Raw genomic sequence first — 18941 nt, forward strand, 5'->3', positions numbered from 1 at the left:
TTTTAAAAAAAGACAATACTCATCTATATACTGCCTACAAGAGACTCATTTGAGAACTAAAGATATTCGGGGCACCTGGGTGGCTCAGTCAGTTAAGCAGCTGACTTTAGCTCAGGTCATGATCTCACGGTTCATGGGTTTGAGCCCCACATAGGGCTCTGTGCTGATAGCTCAGAGCCTGGAGCCTGCTTCAGATTCTGTGTCTCCTTCTCTTTCTACCCCTCCCCTACTGGTGCTCTGTCTCTCTTTGTCTCTCAAAAATAAATAAAACTCTTTAAAAATTAAAAAAAAGAAATAAAGATACTTGCTAATTGAAAGGGAGTGGGAGAAACATCTATTATGCAAATGGATGTCAAAAGAAAGTTAGAGTACTATACTTATATTGTACAAAATAAGCTTTAAAATAAGTAATAAGAGAAAAAAGGACACTATATAATAATAACAGGGACAATCTAGCATGAAGAACTAACAATTGTAAATATTTATGCACATAGCATAGGTGCTCCCAAATCCATAAAACAGTTAATAAGAAACATAAAACAATAAATTGATAATAATACAATAGCAACAGGGGACTTTCACACCCCACTGCATCAATGAACATGTTGTCTAAATGAAAATCAACAAAGAAACAATGGTTTTGAACAGCACGCTGGACAGATGGACTTGACAGTTATATTCAGAACATTCCATCCTAAAACAACAGAATACACATTTTTTTCAAGTGCAGATGACATTCTCCAGAATATATCACATATTAGGCCAAAAAACAAACCTCAACAAATTGAAAAAGATTGAAATCATACGATGCAACTTTTCTGACCACAACACTATGAAACTAGAAGTCAACCAAAAGAAAAAATCTGGACAGAACACATATATATGGAGGTTAAATGATATGCTACTAAATAATGAATGGATTAACCAAGAAATCAAAGAAGAAATTTTAAAAAAGTACATGGAAAAGGGTGAAAATGAAAGCACAACTGTCAAAAACCTTTTGGATACAGCAAAAGTGGTCATAAGAGAGAATTTAGAGCAATGCAGATCTACCTCAAGAAGCAAGAAAATTTTCAAATCAACAGCCTAATCTTACACCCAAAGGAGCTAGAAAAAGAACAACAAGTGAAACCTAAAGCCAGAAGAGGAGGAAATAATAAAGATTAGAGCAGAAATAAATGATACAGAAACAATGAAAAAAGCAGGTCAATGAAACTAGAAGCTGTTCTTAGAAAAAAATAGTAAATTTGATAAGCCTGTGGTCAGACTACTCAGAAGAAAAGATAAAGGACTCAAATAAATAAAATCACAAATGAGAGAGCAAAAATAAGAAAAATCACAGAATAACAATTATAAGAGAATATTATAAAAAACTATCAGCCAGCAAACGGGACAACCTAGTAGAAATGGAAAAAATTCCTAGAAACATATAAATTACCAAAATTGAAACAGAAAGAAAGAGTAAACCTGAAAAGATGAATTACCAGCAAAGTAATTCAAACAGTAATCAAAAACCTCCCAACAAACAAAAGTCCAGGGCCAGGTGATTTCATAGGCAATTTCTACCAAACATTTAAAGAGAGTTAGTATCTATTCTTCTCAAACTAAAATAGAAAAGGAATGAAAACTTCTAAATTTCTATGAACCTAGAATTACACTACTTGCAAAACCAGATAGACTCCACTAAAAAAAGAAAACTACAGGCCAATATCTCTGATGATGAACACAGATGCAAAAATCTTTGACAACATAGTATCAAACAATTTCAACAAAACATGAAAAAGGTAAGAGAAAGGATAACAGCCATATGATAATTTCAATACATCCAGAGAAAGCATTTGACAAACTACAACATCCATTCATGAAAAAAAAAAATTAACAAAGTAGCTTTAGAAAGAACACACTTCAACACAATAAAAGCCTTATTTAAAAAACCAACAGCTATCATCATTTGTAATGAATGAAAACCGAGAGCTTTTCCCTTAAGGCCAAGAATAAGACAAGGATATCCACTCTCACCTCTTTTATTCAATATAGTAATGGAGGCCCTAGCCACCACAATCAGACATACATACATACATACATACATGGCATGTGATCAGTAAGGAAGAAGTAAAAACTTTCACTGTCTTCAGATGACATGATGCCCTATATAGAAAACTTGAAAGGCTCATCCAAAAAACTGCTAGGACTGATGAACAAATTCAGTAATATCACAGGATGCAAAACCCCTGTACAGAAATCTGTTGCATTTCTATAATCAATAATGAAGCTGCAGAAAAAGAAATTAAGGAATCAATCCCATTTAGAATTGCACTGAAAATAATAAGATACTTAGGAATAGACCTAACCAAAGAGGTAAAAGACCTGTACTCTTAAACTATAAAACACTAGTGAAAGAAATTGAAAAGAACACAAAGAAATGGAAAGACATTCTATGCTAGTGGATTGGAAGAACAAATATTGTTCAAATGTCTATACTACCCAAAGCAATCTATCAAGGTAATCCTTATCAAAATACTAACATTTTTCACAGAACTGTAATGAACAATTTTAAAATTTGTATGAAGCCATAAAAGAACCTGAATATCCACAGCAATTTTGAAAAAGAAAAGCAAAGCTGGAGGCAACACAATCTGGACTTCAAGTTATATCACAGAGCTATAGTAATGCAAACAATATGGTACTGGCACAAAAATAGACACATAGATCAATGGAACAAAATAGAAAACCCAGAAATAAGTCCACAATTATGTGGTCAATTATTTTCACAAAATCAGGAAATAATATCCAATGAGAAAAAGACAGTATCTTCAACAAATGGTGTTGGGAAACTGGACAGTAACATTAAAAAAAAAAAAAGAAACTGTACTGCTTTCTTATACCGTACACAAAAATAAATTCAAAATGGGGATGAAAGACCTAAATGTGAGACCCAAAGCCATAAAAATCCTAGGGAATAGGAGAAAATATTTGCAAATGACTTAACCAGTGAAGGATTAGTATCCAAAATATATAATGAACTTATAAAATTCAGCACCCAAAAAACAAATAATCCAATTAAAAATGAGCAGAAGGCATGAACAGACATTTCTCCAAAGAAGACATCCAGATGGCCAAAAAGACACATGAAAAGATGCTCATCATGACTTATCATTAGGGAAATGTAAATCAAAACTCCAATTAGATACCACCTTGCCATTGTCAGAATAGCTAAAATTAACAACACAAGAAACAACAGGTGTTGGGGAGGTTGTGGAGAAAGGGGAACCCTCTTACAGTGTTGGTGGGAATGCAAACTGGCACAGCCACTCTGGAAAACTGTATGGTGGTTTCTGAAAAAGTTAAAAGTAGAACTACCCTATGATCCAGCAATCCCACTACTGGGTATTTACCCAAAGATTGCAAAAACACCAGTTCAAATGAATACATGCATCCCAATGTTTATAGCAATATTACCTACAATAGCCAAAACATGGAAGCAGTCAAGTGTCCATCAACTGATGAATGGATAAAGAACATGTGGTATATATATGATTTCACTCATACGTGAAATTAAAAAAATATGATGAACGTAGGGGTTTTGGAAAAAAGATTCAAATCAGCAAACAGACTCTTAACTATAGAGGACAAATTGAGAGTCGCTGGAGGGGAAGTGGGTAGCAGGATGGGTTCTATGGGTGATGGTTATTAAGGAGGGCACTTGAAATGAGAACTGGGTGTTATACGTAAGTGATGAATCACTAAATTTTACACCTGAAACTAATATTACATTGTATGTTAACTAAATGGAATTAAAATAAAAAACTAAAAAGAAAAAAAATCCAGGATACTCTCCCCATTTTAAGATTCTTAATTATATCCTCAAAAATCCCTTTTTTTCATATTAAAGAAAAAATAATTCAGATTTAAATTGGATATCTTTGGGGCCTTAATTCTGCCTACCATACATGTATTCCTTAGTATTGAAAAAAACAAAAATATCTCAAGATTTGGGACTATATAAACATTAAAGTAAATATATACATATATATTTAATGTTTATTTATTTTTTAGAGAGAGAGACAGACAGACAGAACACGAGCAGGGGAGGGGCAGAGAGAGGGGGAGACACAGAATCCAAAGCAGGCTCCAGTTTCTGAGCTGTCAACACAGAGCCCAACATGGGGCTCCAACTCACAAGCTGTGAGATCATGACCTGTGCCGAAGTCGGATGTTTAACTGACTGAGCCACCCGGGAGCCCCTTAAAGAAAATATATTAATGTAACCTGCTCATCCATCCCCCACATTTCATAAAATAGCACAAAAAAAATCTTTTTCCCAAGTCCCTTATACCATGAGCATTATATTGCTTTCTGAAACACAAAATTAACTCGCTGTTTGTTTCTTTTTTAGGAAGTCTGGTAGTCCTATTATTTGTGAGATGTTAGTGAACTGCAATGTCTTTTCTGCAGTTCAACCCAATATTTATGACCGAACCGCAAAAGTTGGTTCCATGAATGATTGAAGGTAACAAACTCTCCAAAATATGAAAACCTGGTTTTAGTTTTATCACCTGGTTTTGTTTGGAAGTAGAGAGGATAACAATGGTATTGAAATATGAGACACAAGTGGTCCACAGCACGCACAGCAAAGAGTTTCTTAAAGTTAACTTGCAGTTCCCCAAGTGGAAAAGGCCAGCATAAACACTTCAACAGGCCATTATGGAAAGAATGAGGAGTATAAAGATTGAGCTATAAACTTATTGCTTCTGAAGCACATAAACAGAGATCATGAGACAATCATTTGTAATTCAAGACCAAATAAATTTGGCCAAAAGGCCAAATGAAATTGCTTTGAAAGGATCTCCTTCGTACCTTAGCCCACTAGTCAGAGTAAAGGAGAAAATATTTTCTTCCCTGTACTTGTTTCAGAATGAGTGGAAAGGATTCATAAACACATCCTGTGAATTTCGCCACACCATGAAAACATAGGTAAAATAGTTATGTTAACAATGGGCAGCAGCATCACATTGTTTCTCCTGTTCTCCGGTGACCTGGTCCAAATGGAATGTAAACAAACTAATCAACAGCAGTGTATCTTCCCTAAGGAAATCAGGAAAAGATATAAAGGTGGTGATTTTTTTTAAGTTTTTATTTAATTTCCAGGTAGTTAACATACAGTGTAATATTAGTTGCAGGTGTACAATACAGTGAATCAACAATTCCATGCAAGAGGTGCTCATCAAAAGTACACTCATAAATCCCCAACTTCCCCATTTAATTTCCCTTTTTGGACATTTTCACAAATTCAATGAAATGGCAAGTTCAATCACATTTACTACTTCAATTGAGGTCTGTTTACTTGAGTAAAGTAATACAATGACAGACATCTAACATGCATTTTATTTTACGTGGAGGGACATCAGCACAGCTACATTAGTGTACTTCCGGGCTCTATCAATTTCTGTCTTTTGGTGAAAATATGCTTTGCAGAAATATTGATCATTTCATATATCCACAGGACATAATATTGGTCTACTACATGGAGAACATAAAGCTAAGTGTAGGTGAACAGGAAGGGTCAGGTACCCTAGGTTACTTTAAATGCATGTCTAAGGAAAATGAAAGAGCCAGCATCTCAGTGAATTTTCTGAATTATTTCAGGGTAAACCCATCCAAATCATTTTGCATCTGTTTGCTGTCAAAACAGCACAGTATTTTGTGAGTCTCTTTGATTTTGAGTAAGCCATATACCACTTTAAATTGGACCCAGAAAGAGATTCTCCTGTGGTAGAGGACTAATACAAAATTTGATTTCATAAAACTATTAATGAAATGAATGAGCACTAGCAAAACTGATTAATTAAAAAACAGATGGAAAGCACACACACATGCATCCACACACGGAAACATTAGAAATGAGCAAGAAGCACCACTATAGACCCTGTAAACATTAAATACATACAGAGATATAATAACAATTGTAAGATTTAAGACTTTAAAATTTTAATTGAAAGAGACCAATTTAATGAGAAATGGAACTTGTAAGGCTGACAAGATGTAACAAAAAATAAGAATAGTCTGTAATCACAGAAGCATTTTTATCTGTATGCAAAGAAGTTTTTAAATAAATGTCATCACCCTAGATAGCTTCACCAGAAAATTCTACCAAAGACTGCAAGAAGAAAGATTAATCAGACACAAATCTTCATGAAAGTAGAAAAAAATCCAAGGCTGGATTACTGAAGGACACCAGAATTTTAGGTGTCCCCAAGAAAGGGCGGTGTCAGGTAGCATAAAGGTTACTGTGACCTAAGAGAGTGTAGAGGTCAGAGAAATGGAGGAAGGAATGATGTTAAGAGGGAGATGTTGAGCAATGTTTGTAAGTGCTCGAGATAAGATAATTGAAACTAACATTGACAATTGTCCTTTAGACTCTGTAGTTACATTTTGGCAGAGGCATTCATATTTTTTTAAACAAAACACACAGTTAGACATATATTTTATACCATACTTTAATACAATCATTTACATAGACATACAATCAATATAATTGTCATATAAGACAATTTTATGTGTAATGCACTATGATGCTTTTCAAAATATGTTATTCTATTTATGGCTGTGATGAGGTTTAGTGAAATACATTTATTTCATAGCCCATAAAATGTGCTCAATGAAACAGTAGTACCACAAGCATGTCACCATGAGCTGAGAGGTGATTAAGAAATGCAAAGTTTCAAATGATGAGGCTACACAATTTTTTTAACACACTTGGTTGTAAAATGAGAAGACAGTTGAAGAATAGCTATAAGAAGTGAGTTTGTTTCAGCTATGCCTGTCCCACAAACATATTGTTGTTCATAACTGTTTATTCTGAGAAGTTAACATGATTACTGCACCTGGATACTATATCAAAAAAGTGAAGACTAGCCCAAAACAAAAAAGAAAAGGAAAATAAAAAAGAAACACATAACACAAGCTCATATTCAAAATGGTCCTATTTAAAACACCTATACATAAATTAAAATCAGCAGGATTTAGGTTAATTACTTCCCATAGAAGTTTATAAAGTATATAACTATATTTATAAATAAATATATATACATATATATTTATTTATAAAGTATAAATAAATCATATAAAATAGTTTAATTTTGCTTTTGTTTCCCTTGTCAGATAAAACATCTCTTTAAAAAAAAAATGTGTATATGACCAATGTCAAAGGAGTGACTGCCTGTGTTTTCTTGTTTCTGTGTTTTATGGTTCCAGGTCTCACATTTCGGTCTTTCATTCATTTGAGCTGTGTGTGTGTGTGTGTGTGTGTGTGTATGGTGTAAAGAAGTGGTCCAATTTCATTCTCTCACATGTTGCTGTCCAGTTTTCCCAACGTCATTTGTTAAAAAGACTTTTTCCAATTACATATTCTTGCTGCTTTATCATAGATTAATTGACTGTGTAAGTGTGGATTTATTACTGGGGTCTTTATTCTGTTCCATTGATCTATGTGTCTATTTTTATGCCAGTACTATACTGTTTTGATTACTACAGCTTTGTAGTATAACTTAGAATCTGACATTGTAATATTTCTGGTTTTGTTCTTTTTCAAAATTGCTTTGGCTATTCAGGGTCTTTCTTGGTTCCATACAAATTTTGTTATTTGTTCTAGTTTTGTGGAAACTTTGGCATTTTGATGAGGATTTCCTTAAATCTGTAGATTGTTTTGGGTAATGTGTACCTTTTAACAATACTGGTTCTCACAATCCATAAACATGGAATATCCTTTCCATTTATTTGTTATTTTCAATTTATTCCCTCAATGTTTTATGGTTTTCAGAGTCCAGGTTTTTAACCTCCTTGGTTCAGTTTATTCTAAGATATATTATTCTCTTTAGTGCAAATGTAAATGGTATTGTTCTTTTTCTTTAATTTCTCTTTCTTCTACTTCATTATTAGTGCATAGAAATGCAGCAGATTTCTGTATACTAATTTTGAATTTTGCAAATTTACAGAATTCATTTATCAGTTCTACTAGTTTTTGATGGAGTCTTCAGGGTTTTCTATATATAGTGTCACATTATCTGCAAACGAAAGTTTTACGTATTCCTCGTCAATTTGGATGTCTTTTATTTCTTTCTCTTGTTTGATTATTGTGGCTAGTACTTCCAGTACTATGTTGAATCAAAGAGTTAGGAGTAACTACACCAAAACTTTTTGCAAAAAAAAACAAAAGTTTTTGCAAAGGTAGCCATCAGCAAAACAAAAAGGAAACCAATTCAATAGGACAAGACATTTGCAAATGATGTACCTATATATAAAAATTTAATATCCAAAATGTGTAAAGAACTTACACAAATCAACACCAAAAACAATCAATTACAAAAATGGACAAAGGAACTGAATAGATATTTGTGCAGAAAGCACATACAGATAACCAATAGACACATGAGAAGATGCTCAACATCACTCATCATAGGAGAATACAAACCAAAACTAAATGAGGTATCACTTCACACCAGTCAGAATGGTTAAAATTAAAAGCACGGGAAACAACAGGTGTTGATGACAATGTGGGGAAAAAGGAACACTTTTACACTATTGGTGGGAATGCAAACTGGCACAGTGACTCTGGAAAATAGTATGGATGTTCCTCAAAAAGTTAAAAATAGAACTACCTTATAACCCAGTAATCACACTACTGGTCATTTACCCAAAAATACAAAAACAATTTCAAAGGGATACATGTATTCCTATGTTTATAGCAGCATTATTTACTATAGCTAAGTTATGGAAGCACCCAAGCAACATATATACATATAATATGTATATATGTGCAATAGAATATTATTCTATTTTATTTTATTCTATAGAATATTATTCATATATATGTATATATATGCAATAGAATATTATTCAGTAGTAAAACAAGAATGAAATTTTGCCATTTGCAATGACATGAATGAAACTAGAGAGTATTATGCTAAGAAAATAAGTCAGTCAGAGAAAGGCAAATGTCATATGACTTCACTCATACGTGGAATTTAACAAAACTAGTGAACTAAGGAACAAAAAAGGAGAGAGAGGAGAGAGAGAGGCAAACCAAGAAACATTGTTAACTATAAAGAATAAACTGATGGTTACCAGAGGGGTGGTGGATGAAAGGATGAATGAAGCAGGTGATGGTTATTAAGAAATATACTTGTGAGGGGATATGCTTGCCCCAAATGGCAGAGACAGGGGGATCCATCTGTCCCATGTCCCTCAAACAAAGAAGTGTAGAAGCCAAAGGACTTTGAACACCAGAGCCTGGGAGGAAAAGAGACTGAATCTACTAGGAAGAAAAGGGGAAAACTAGAGAAAAGATAGGTGGGTGATTGTGAACTGCAGGAGATAAAAAAGGTTGCATGGGCGTAGAGGGGAGGGAACCCTTTCTGCAGAGAAACAAAGGGAAGAGAAAGAGCGGATAGGGAATCGTCGAACCATATCTAGACAGGAGAAAGACCTTGGACTGAGACTGAGAGGGATCTGATCTCTAACTGCGGGGATTTTCTTCGGACTGGGGCCAGCTCTGTGCTCACGCACCTGGGGAAGTGGGGAGCCAGGCCTGGATGAGGTTGTAGGTCAGAAACTCAGTCCACAGCTGAAGAAAGTGGTTCGCTCCCTGAGGGCTGCATGATAGCACAGAACCTGCCTGCATCTGCCACCTCTAGGTGCAGTGGTTGGGCAGAGGGCTCAGTCTGCAGGAGGATAAGGCCGCCATTTCTCTGCAGTGTTGTGGGAAAAGACAAAGCCTACCTGTGTCTGCCACCCTGGGGGCTGGTGGCGGTGAGGGCTGTGGCTCAGTCCACAGGGATGCAGTCCTCCCTGACATGCGGCTGCACAGACAAAGCCAGCTGAGACCACATATCGCCACACAGAGAGGCACTTCCCCAGTGCCAGAGCACAGAGTGGGATGTTGAATCCTAGCCAAGCACAGGGTCAGGGGAATTGGTGGAGTGAGAAGGCCTCCCCCGTCTGCACCCACTGGCACAGTGAGAATGATTCAGTGTCTACTGGGTCTGGCTCCATGGAAAAGAGACTGGGAAATCACCATTCCCCCCACCCCACCACCACCACCATCAAGGAAGGGCCTCAGGGGTCACTCCCTGGGCCCATAGTGGAGGTGGGTCCAGAAAACATCAAACCATGCCCCCTTGTACTGAGTAACTGCATATCCACCAGAGTGGCACAGACCCTACAGACAGTTACTACCTACAAGTGATGCAGCATTACCTGGATTAACACTAGGGCTATTCCAAGGAACAAATCAAAGCACACCTGGGGGGGTACAAAATATTACTAAGAATAGGGTAATAAAATAACCAAAGTCACAAAAACAGAGAGCAAGTAACAATCCCCAAAAAACACCTCTTGAAGGGCCAGGCCATGGACAGTCTATGGCCCTCTTTTAATATGAAAGTGCTTGCAGGTGTAGAGGACACAAGCTTTTAAAATGCATAAGGGAAAGAAAAATAGCCAAAATGATGAAATGGAAGAATCCTCCTCAAAAGAAACTCCTGGAAGTAGTGGCAGCTAACGAATACATAAAAAACGATTTAAGCAATATAATGGAATAAGAATTTGGAATAACAGTCATAAAATTAATTGCTGGGCTTGAAAAAAGCATAGAAGACAGCAGAGAATCTATTGCTACAGAGATCAAGGACTAAAAAATAGTCATGATGAATTAAAAAATGCTATAAATTAGGTGCAAAATAAAATGGAGGCGGCCACAGCGGGATTGAAGATGCAGAGGACAGAATAGGTTAATTAGAAGATAAAACTATGGAAAAAGAAGAAGCTGAGAAAAAGAGATTAAAAAATCCAGGAGTATGAGGGGAGCATTAGAGAACTAAGTGATGCAATAAAAGGGAACAATATTCATGTCATAGGAATTCCAGGAGAAGAGAGAGACAAAGGGGCTGAAGGCATATTTTAAAAAAATCATAGCTGTGAACTTCCCTGATCTGGGGAAGTAAAAAGGCAGTGAAATCCAAGAGGAACAGAGAACTCCCTTCAGACTTGAATTGATCTTCTGCACGACATATCATAGTGAAACTGGCAAAATACAAGGATAAAGAGAGAATTCTGAAGGCACCTAGGGATAAACATGATCTAACTTATAAAGGGAGACCCATAAGAGTAGTGGCAGACCTATCTAATGAAACTTGGCAGGCCAGAAAGGAATGGCAGGAAATCTTCAATGTGATGAACAGAAAAAATATGCAGCCAAGAATCCTTTATCCAGCAAGTCTGTCATTTAGAATAGAAGGACAGATAAAGGTCTTCCCAAACAAACAATAACTGAAGGAATTCATCACCACTAAACCAGCCCTACAAGAGATCCTAAGGGGGATTCTGTGAGTGAAATGTTGCAAGGACCACAAAGTACCAGAGACATCACTACAAGCATGAAACCTACAGACATCACAATGACTCTATCCATATCTTTCAATAATAACACCAAATGTAAATGCACTAAATGCTCCAACCAAAAGACATAGAGTATCAGAATGGATAAAAAAACAAGACTCATTTAATTGCTGTCTACAAGAGACTCATTTTAGACCTGAGGACACCTTCAGATTGAAAGTGAGGGGATGGAGAACTATCTACCATGCCTCTGGAAGTTCAAAGAAAGCTGCAGTAGCCATACTTATATCAGACAAACTAGACTTTAAATTAAAGGCTGTAACAAGAGATGAAGAAGGGCACTATGTAATAATTACAGGGTCTATCCATCAGGAATAGCGAACAATTATAAATGTCTATGCGCTGAATACAGGAGCCTGCAAATATATAAACAAATAATCACAAACAAACCAACCTTATTGATAAGAATGTGGCAATTGCAGGGGACTTTAATACTCCACTTACAGTAATGGATACATCATCTTGACATGGGATCAATAAAGAAACAAGGCCCATAAATGATACATTGGATCATATGGACATGACAGATATATGTAGAACTCTGCACTCCAAAGCAACAGAATACACTTTCTTCTCCAGTACACATGAAACATTCTGCAAGATATATTCATACTGGGTCACAAAACAGCCCTTCATAAGTATATAAGAATTGAGATCGTACCATGCACACTTTCAGACAACAATGCTATGAAACTTGAAATCAACCACAGGAAAAAGTCTGGAAAACCTCCAAAAGCATGGAGGTTAAAGAACACCCTACTAAAGAATAAATGGGTCAACCAGGCAATAAGGGAAGAAATTAAACAATATATGGAAACAAATGAAAATCAAAATATAGCAATTTAAATGCTTTCGGATGCAGCGAAGGCAGTCCTGAGAGGAGAATACACTGCAATCCAGGCCTATCTCCAGAAACAAGAAAAATCCCAAATACAAAATCTAACAGCACACCTAAAGGAAATACAAGCAGAACAGCAAAGATACACCAAACCCAGCAGAAGAAGAGAAATAATGAAGATCAGAGCAGAAGTAAACAATATAGAATCTAAAAAAAAAACTTGTAGAACAGATCAATGAAACCAAAAGGTGTTTTTTTGAAAAAAGATAAATAAATAAAAGATAAACCTCTAGCCAGGTTTCTCAAAAAGAAAAGGGAGATGACACAAATAGATAAAATCATGAATGAAAATGAAATTATTACAACCAATCCCTCAGAAATAAAAGCAATTATCAGGGAATACTATGAAAAATTACATGGCAACAAACTGGACAACCTGGAAGAAATGAACAAATTCCTAAGCACCCACACACTTCCAAAACTCAAACAGGAGGAAATAAAAAACTTGACTAGAGCCATAACCAGCGAACAAATTGAATCAGTTATCAAAAATCTCCCAATAAGACTCCAGGACCAGACGGCTTCCCTGGGGAATTGTACCAGACATTTAAAGTAGATATATTGCCTATCTTTCTCAAGCTGTTCCAAAACATACAAAGGGAAGGAAACCTTCCAGACGTATTCTATGAAGCTAGAATTACTTTGATTCCCAAACTAGCGACCCAGCCAAAAAAGGGAACTACAGGCCAATATCCCTGATGAATATGGATGCAAAAATTCTCAATAAGATGCTAGCAAATCGAATTGAACAGCATATAAAAAGAATTATTCACCATGATCAAGTGGGATTCATTCCTGGGATGCAGGGATGGTTCAACATTCACAAATCAATCAACGAGATACATCACATTAATAAAAGAAAAGATAAGAACCATATGATCCTGTCAATCGATGCAGAAAAGGCCTTTAACAAAATTCACCACCCTTTCCTAATAAAAGCCTTTCAGAAAGTCGGGATAGAAGGAACATACTTAAAGATCATAAAAGCCATTTATGAAAAGCCCACAGCTAATATCATCCTCAATGGGGAGAAACTGAGAGTTTTTTCCCTGAGATCAGGAACACAACAGAGATGCCCACTCTCACCGCCGTTGTTTAACATAGTGTTGGAAGTTCTAGCATCAGCAATCAGACAACAAAAGGAAATCAAAGGCATCAAAATTGGCAAGGATGAAGTCAAGCTTTCACTTTTTGCAGATGAGATATTATACATGGAAAATCCAATAGACTCCACCAAAAGTCTGCTAGAACTGATACATGAATTCAGCAAAGTTGCAGGATACAAAATCAATGTACAGAAATCAGTTTCATCCTTATACAGTAACAATGAAGCAACAGAAAGACAAATAAAGAAACTGATCCCATTCACAATTGCACCAAGAAGCATAAAATACTTAGGAATAAATCTAACCAAAGATGTAAAAGATCTGTATGCTGAAAACTATAGAAAGCTTATGAAAGAAGTTGAAGAAGATATAAAGAAATGGAAAGACATTCCATGCTCATGGATTGGAAGAATAAATATTGTCAAAATGTCAATACTACCCAAAGCTATCTACACATTCAATGCAATCCCAATCAAAATTGCACCAGCATTCTTCTCGAAACTTGAACAAGCAATCCTAAAAATCATATGGAACCACAAAAGGCCCCGAATAGCCAAAGTAATTTTGAAGAAGAAGACCAAAGCAGGAGGCATCACAATCCCAGATTTTAGCCTCGACTACAAAGCTGTCATCATCAAGACAGCATGGTATTGGCACAAAAACAGACACATAGACCAATGGAATAGAATAGAAACCCCAGAACTAGACCCACAAACGTATGGCCAACTAATCTTTGACAAAGCAGGAGAGAGCATCCAGTTGAAAAAAGACAGTCTCTTTAACAAATGGTGCTGGGAGAACTGGACAGCAACATGCAGAAGATTGAAACTAGACCACTTTCTCACACCATTCACAAAAACAAACTCAAAATGGATGAAGGACCTGAATGTGAGACAGGAAACCATCAAAACTCTAGAGGAGAAAGCAGGAAAAGACCTCTCTGACCTCAGCCGTAGCAATCTCTTACTAGACACATCCCCAAAGACAAGGGAATTAAAAGGAAAAATTAACTACTGGGACCTTATGAAGATAAAAAGCTTATGCACAGCAAAGGAAACAACCAACAAAACTAAAAGGCAACCAACGGAATGGGAAAAGATATTTGCAAATGACATATCAGACAAAGGGCTAGTATCCAAAATCTATAAAGAGCTCACCAAACTCCACACCCAAAAAACAAATAACGCAGTGAAGAAATGGGCAGAAAACATGAATAGACACTTCTCTAAAGAAGACATCCAGATGGCCAACAGGCACACGAAAAGATGCTCAACGTCGCTCCTCATCAGGGAAATACAAATCAAAACCACACTCAGATATCACCTCATGCCAGTCAGAGTGGCCAAAATGAACAAATCAGGAGACTATAGATGCTGGAGAGGATGTGGAGAAACGGGAACCCTCTTGCACTGTTGCTGGGAATGCAAATTGGTGCAGCCACTCTGGAAAACAGTGTGGAGGTTCCTCAGAAAATTAAAAATAGACCTACCCTATGACCCAGCAGTAGCACTGCTAGGAATTTACCCAAGGGATACAGGAGTACTGATGCATAGGGGCACTTGTACCCAATGTTTATAGCAGCACTCTCAACAATAGCCAAATTATGGAAAGAGCCTAAATGTCCATCAACTGATGAATGGATAAAGAAATTGTGGTTTATATAACAATGGAGTACTACGTGGCAATGAGAAAGAATGAAATATGGCCCTTTGTAGCAACGTGGATGGAACTGGAGATTGTGATGCTAAGTGAAATAAGCCATACAGAGAAAGACAGATACCATATGTTTTCACTCTTATGTGGATCCTGAGAAACTTAACAGAAGACCATTGGGGAAGGGTAGTGGAAAAAAAAATTTACAGACAGGGAAGGAGGCAAACAATAAGAGACTCTTAAAAACTGAGAATAAACTGAAGGTTGGCGGGGCGGTGGGAGGGAGGGGTAAGTGGGTGATGGACATTGAAGAAGGCACCTGTTGGGATGAGCACTGGGTTTTGTATGGAAGCCAATTTGGCAATAAGTTTCATATTTTGTTTTAAAAAAGTAACTTGTCATGATGAGCACTGGGTAATGTATAGAATTGTTGAATCACTATATTGTACACCTGAAACTAATATACCACTGTATGTTAAATATACTAGAATTTTCAAAAAAACCTAATAAATTAAAAAAAATGTACAATTCACAAGAAAAAAAAAGAAATTCAGGCTACCCGAGAAAAACTTAAATATTTCTAATAGGGCAGATAGCTAAGAATCTGGTTTTTTTTTTTTTCCTGTATGTTACATATCATTTGGTCAACAGTCTTTGGATTATTAGATTTTTAACAAGGTAAATAAATTATATCTTTAATAAAAAAATGACTACAAAAGTGTAAAAAAAGTAAAAATCTAAGGAAAACAATATAAATAAAACAAAATAAATCATAAATAAAGCATTACTGTCATACAAAAAGTAGTAAGATCAGTTTTATTAGGCAAAATAATAATAATAATAATAATAATAATAATAGTGACACCAAGCAGCGCTTCCTTCAATCCTGTCTAACATAGTATCAGAACCACTTTAGGTGTTTAAACTTACAACTTCCCTTGTATGAAAAATATCATGAAGCAATGACTTACTTTTCTTATCTTGAACTGGATTTTCTCTCTCAAATGTAGCCATTTCCTGCCTACAAAGGAAAGAGATAATAACATGATACACTCCAGTTATCTGAAGCTGAAAACACACTTGAAGGAAATGTTTCACTGCTCTTAACATAAAGTCATTGGTAGATTTAGAATTCAAGTGTTAATTGAAATTAAATCCTGCTTACTTTGTTTCTGAAAAACCATGAAATAGAGCTGATAGCACTGTGAGAGTTGATGGTTATGTTAATTAAGTTGATGAGGGGGGTTCTTTTCACAAGGTATACATAAATCACATTTGCTTTAAGTATTTTAAAATTTTGTCAATTTTAACTCAATGAAGCAGGAAAGAAAAACCCAAAGTCTAGCAAAAAAAATAAGAAGCAGAGAATAAAACTCCATATTTTATGAAACTTAAAGAATTACTAGACCATCATACTAGGTATAATATCATATGTATGTGGAACATATGTGCAATATAGTGAAAGTTGGAACAATTTGAGGGAGAATATTGAAAGGCAATTTATTTCTCTGTTGTTCTTAATGAGGGAGGTAAATAAGGTAAAAAAAAAAAAAAAAGGGAAGGTAAATAAGCAGGTCCAAAAAATTCAGAACACAAATTTACAATGACCTAAATTAATAAGTGCAGACTGGTGATGAGAGAAATAGAGATTATCTCTACAGTGACACGATTCCACACCAGAACAGGGAGTGAGTGGCTAAAAGGAGATTGAGTACCAACACATGGTCTACTATTTCTCTGTTTCCCAGTCTCATAAACTTGAGGGAAAATGTAGACAAAGAATTTGTAATGACCTGCCCACCTCAAAGAGGGCAATATACACAGAACAGAGATGTGCCCATTGCAGAGGAAGAATTTTTGGTGAGGAGGCAGTCGGAGACAACATACCAAAAGCAAAGCCGGAATCTTAGCTTATTTCTCCTTTGTATCTTCCCTAAAGAAATACACAAAGGTACACACACACCATGTTATCTCATCTACTTCCATTCAAAACACTAAGCACAAAGTTGCAAACATGAATTAGATAAAATAATAATAATAATAATAATAATAAAAAGAAAGCAGAAAATATATTAAAGGCAGATAGATGTAATATGTTAATTATTATTAAAAATAATAAATGGATAAAGTAAGTGGCTAGCATAAAGCAGGAAAACAATTGAAAGAAACGATAAAATATTTAGAGAGATTAAAACAGCACTAAAAGCATCAATATGTAAAATCAATTATTTCTAAAACAAGCCAGCAGCATATGCTTGAAATAAACATTAACTTGTAGAAAATGAGAATGTAGTATGGTTAGAGAAAGGAAAATAAAACATAAAGAGATGATGTCATACATACAGAATAGTTAATCTTGGAGATGAGAACCACATAAATGAAACAAAACCATTCAAAGATACAAGATACCTGAAATAAAGACTTCAGCCTGAAAATTGATTTTATGGAGAACAAACACAAATCACATGGAATATTGAGATATGCAATAGATTCTGCACTTCAAGAATAATGATAAATTCTAAAACATCCATGAGGAAAACATTGTGAAACTACTTCATCAGTGAGGTGAGTTTAAGGTAGCCCAAACTTCCATCTGAAGGCAAGCCCACAAAATGGTGAGGAAAATAGGATTACAAGAATCCTATGACTCTCCAATAAATGAAAATGGGTATTGTCAAATATATTAGTATTGAGGGGATATAAAACCTATGAATTCTTTAGGAAAAAAGAACAAGTCAGAAGATAACTGTAAAACCACATTTCAATTTTATAAAATGCAAAGTCGTGTTATAAAGAAGTTGTTGAATGATGAATCTAACCTGTGCAGCCAGCTCTGTGGTTGAAGGTCTGGCCATAATTCATCTAACTTGAGTTTTGTCCTTATAAGAAGAGGCAATTTGGACACAGATAGTCATAGAGCAAAGATGATGATATGAAGACACAGGGAAAAGATAGGGATATAAGCCAAAGTGAGAGGCCTGAGAAGAGACTCACTCCCTAGCACTTTGATCTTGGATTTGAGGCATCAAGAATTGTGACAAAATGTATTTCTGTTGAATTTCCCAGTTTGTGGAACTTCATCATGGTAGCCCAAGCAAAACGAATGCAGCCTAATATGTGGAAATTAGTTCAGACAATATTAAGTGTTAATACATACTCACTTTTATCCTCTTTGTTTCCTGCAAGGGAGTTGCCTGTTATTCCCCAACCTACCTTGACCCTTCCACCACATGGGTCTACACACACATTACAAGATAAAGACAATAAACTGCTCTCATTTCAGAACAAAGATGGACAGGATATGACATAGATAAAGACAAAACCACAAATACCTACAAATGTGATGAACTATTACTTACCAAAATAGAATCAATATGAAGCAAAGAAAAAAAAATGAACACGAACTGAAACAAAGTAGTAGTAGATTAATTTCTCTCAGACAGCAAGAAAAAATCAAGAAAAATAAAAACAGAGAATATCTGAAATACATAATTAATCAAGTTTCCTGGGGCACCTGGGTGGCTCAGTTGGTTAAGCGCTACCTTCAGCTTAGGTCAAGATCTCGTAGTCTGTGAGTTCAAGCCCCGCATCGGGTTCTGGGGCTGACAGCTCAGAGCCTAGAGCCTTCTTCAGGTTCTGTGTCCCTTTCTCTCTCTGTCCCTCTCCTGCTTGCTCTCTCTCTCTCTCTCAAATGAATAAACATTAAAAAAAAATTAAACATCAAGTTTTCCTAATAGATAAATTTCAAAAAGTATGACCCTTAAAAAACCCGTCATTGTAATTTTCAAAGTCTATGGGGCATAATAAACAAAATGCTAACTAATACTTAT

The 18941-nt window shown here is 35.7% G+C and overlaps 1 protein-coding gene across 2 annotated transcripts in view; it reads right to left on the reverse strand.

Annotated features, from left to right (window-relative positions):
• The window catches only part of GCSAML (germinal center associated signaling and motility like), a 44461-nt gene that overhangs the window by 14516 nt on the left and 11004 nt on the right, over positions 1–18941 (reverse strand). For both annotated transcript variants that reach the window (XM_049648414.1, XM_049648415.1), the window contains one exon: positions 16083–16132. In XM_049648414.1, coding sequence (XP_049504371.1) covers positions 16083–16132 — 50 coding nt within the window. The remainder of the gene's footprint in view (positions 1–16082; positions 16133–18941) is intronic.

This window comes from Panthera uncia (genome assembly GCF_023721935.1).
Source record: "Panthera uncia isolate 11264 chromosome A1 unlocalized genomic scaffold, Puncia_PCG_1.0 HiC_scaffold_17, whole genome shotgun sequence".
In the NCBI taxonomy this organism is placed as follows: Eukaryota; Metazoa; Chordata; class Mammalia; order Carnivora; family Felidae; genus Panthera; species Panthera uncia.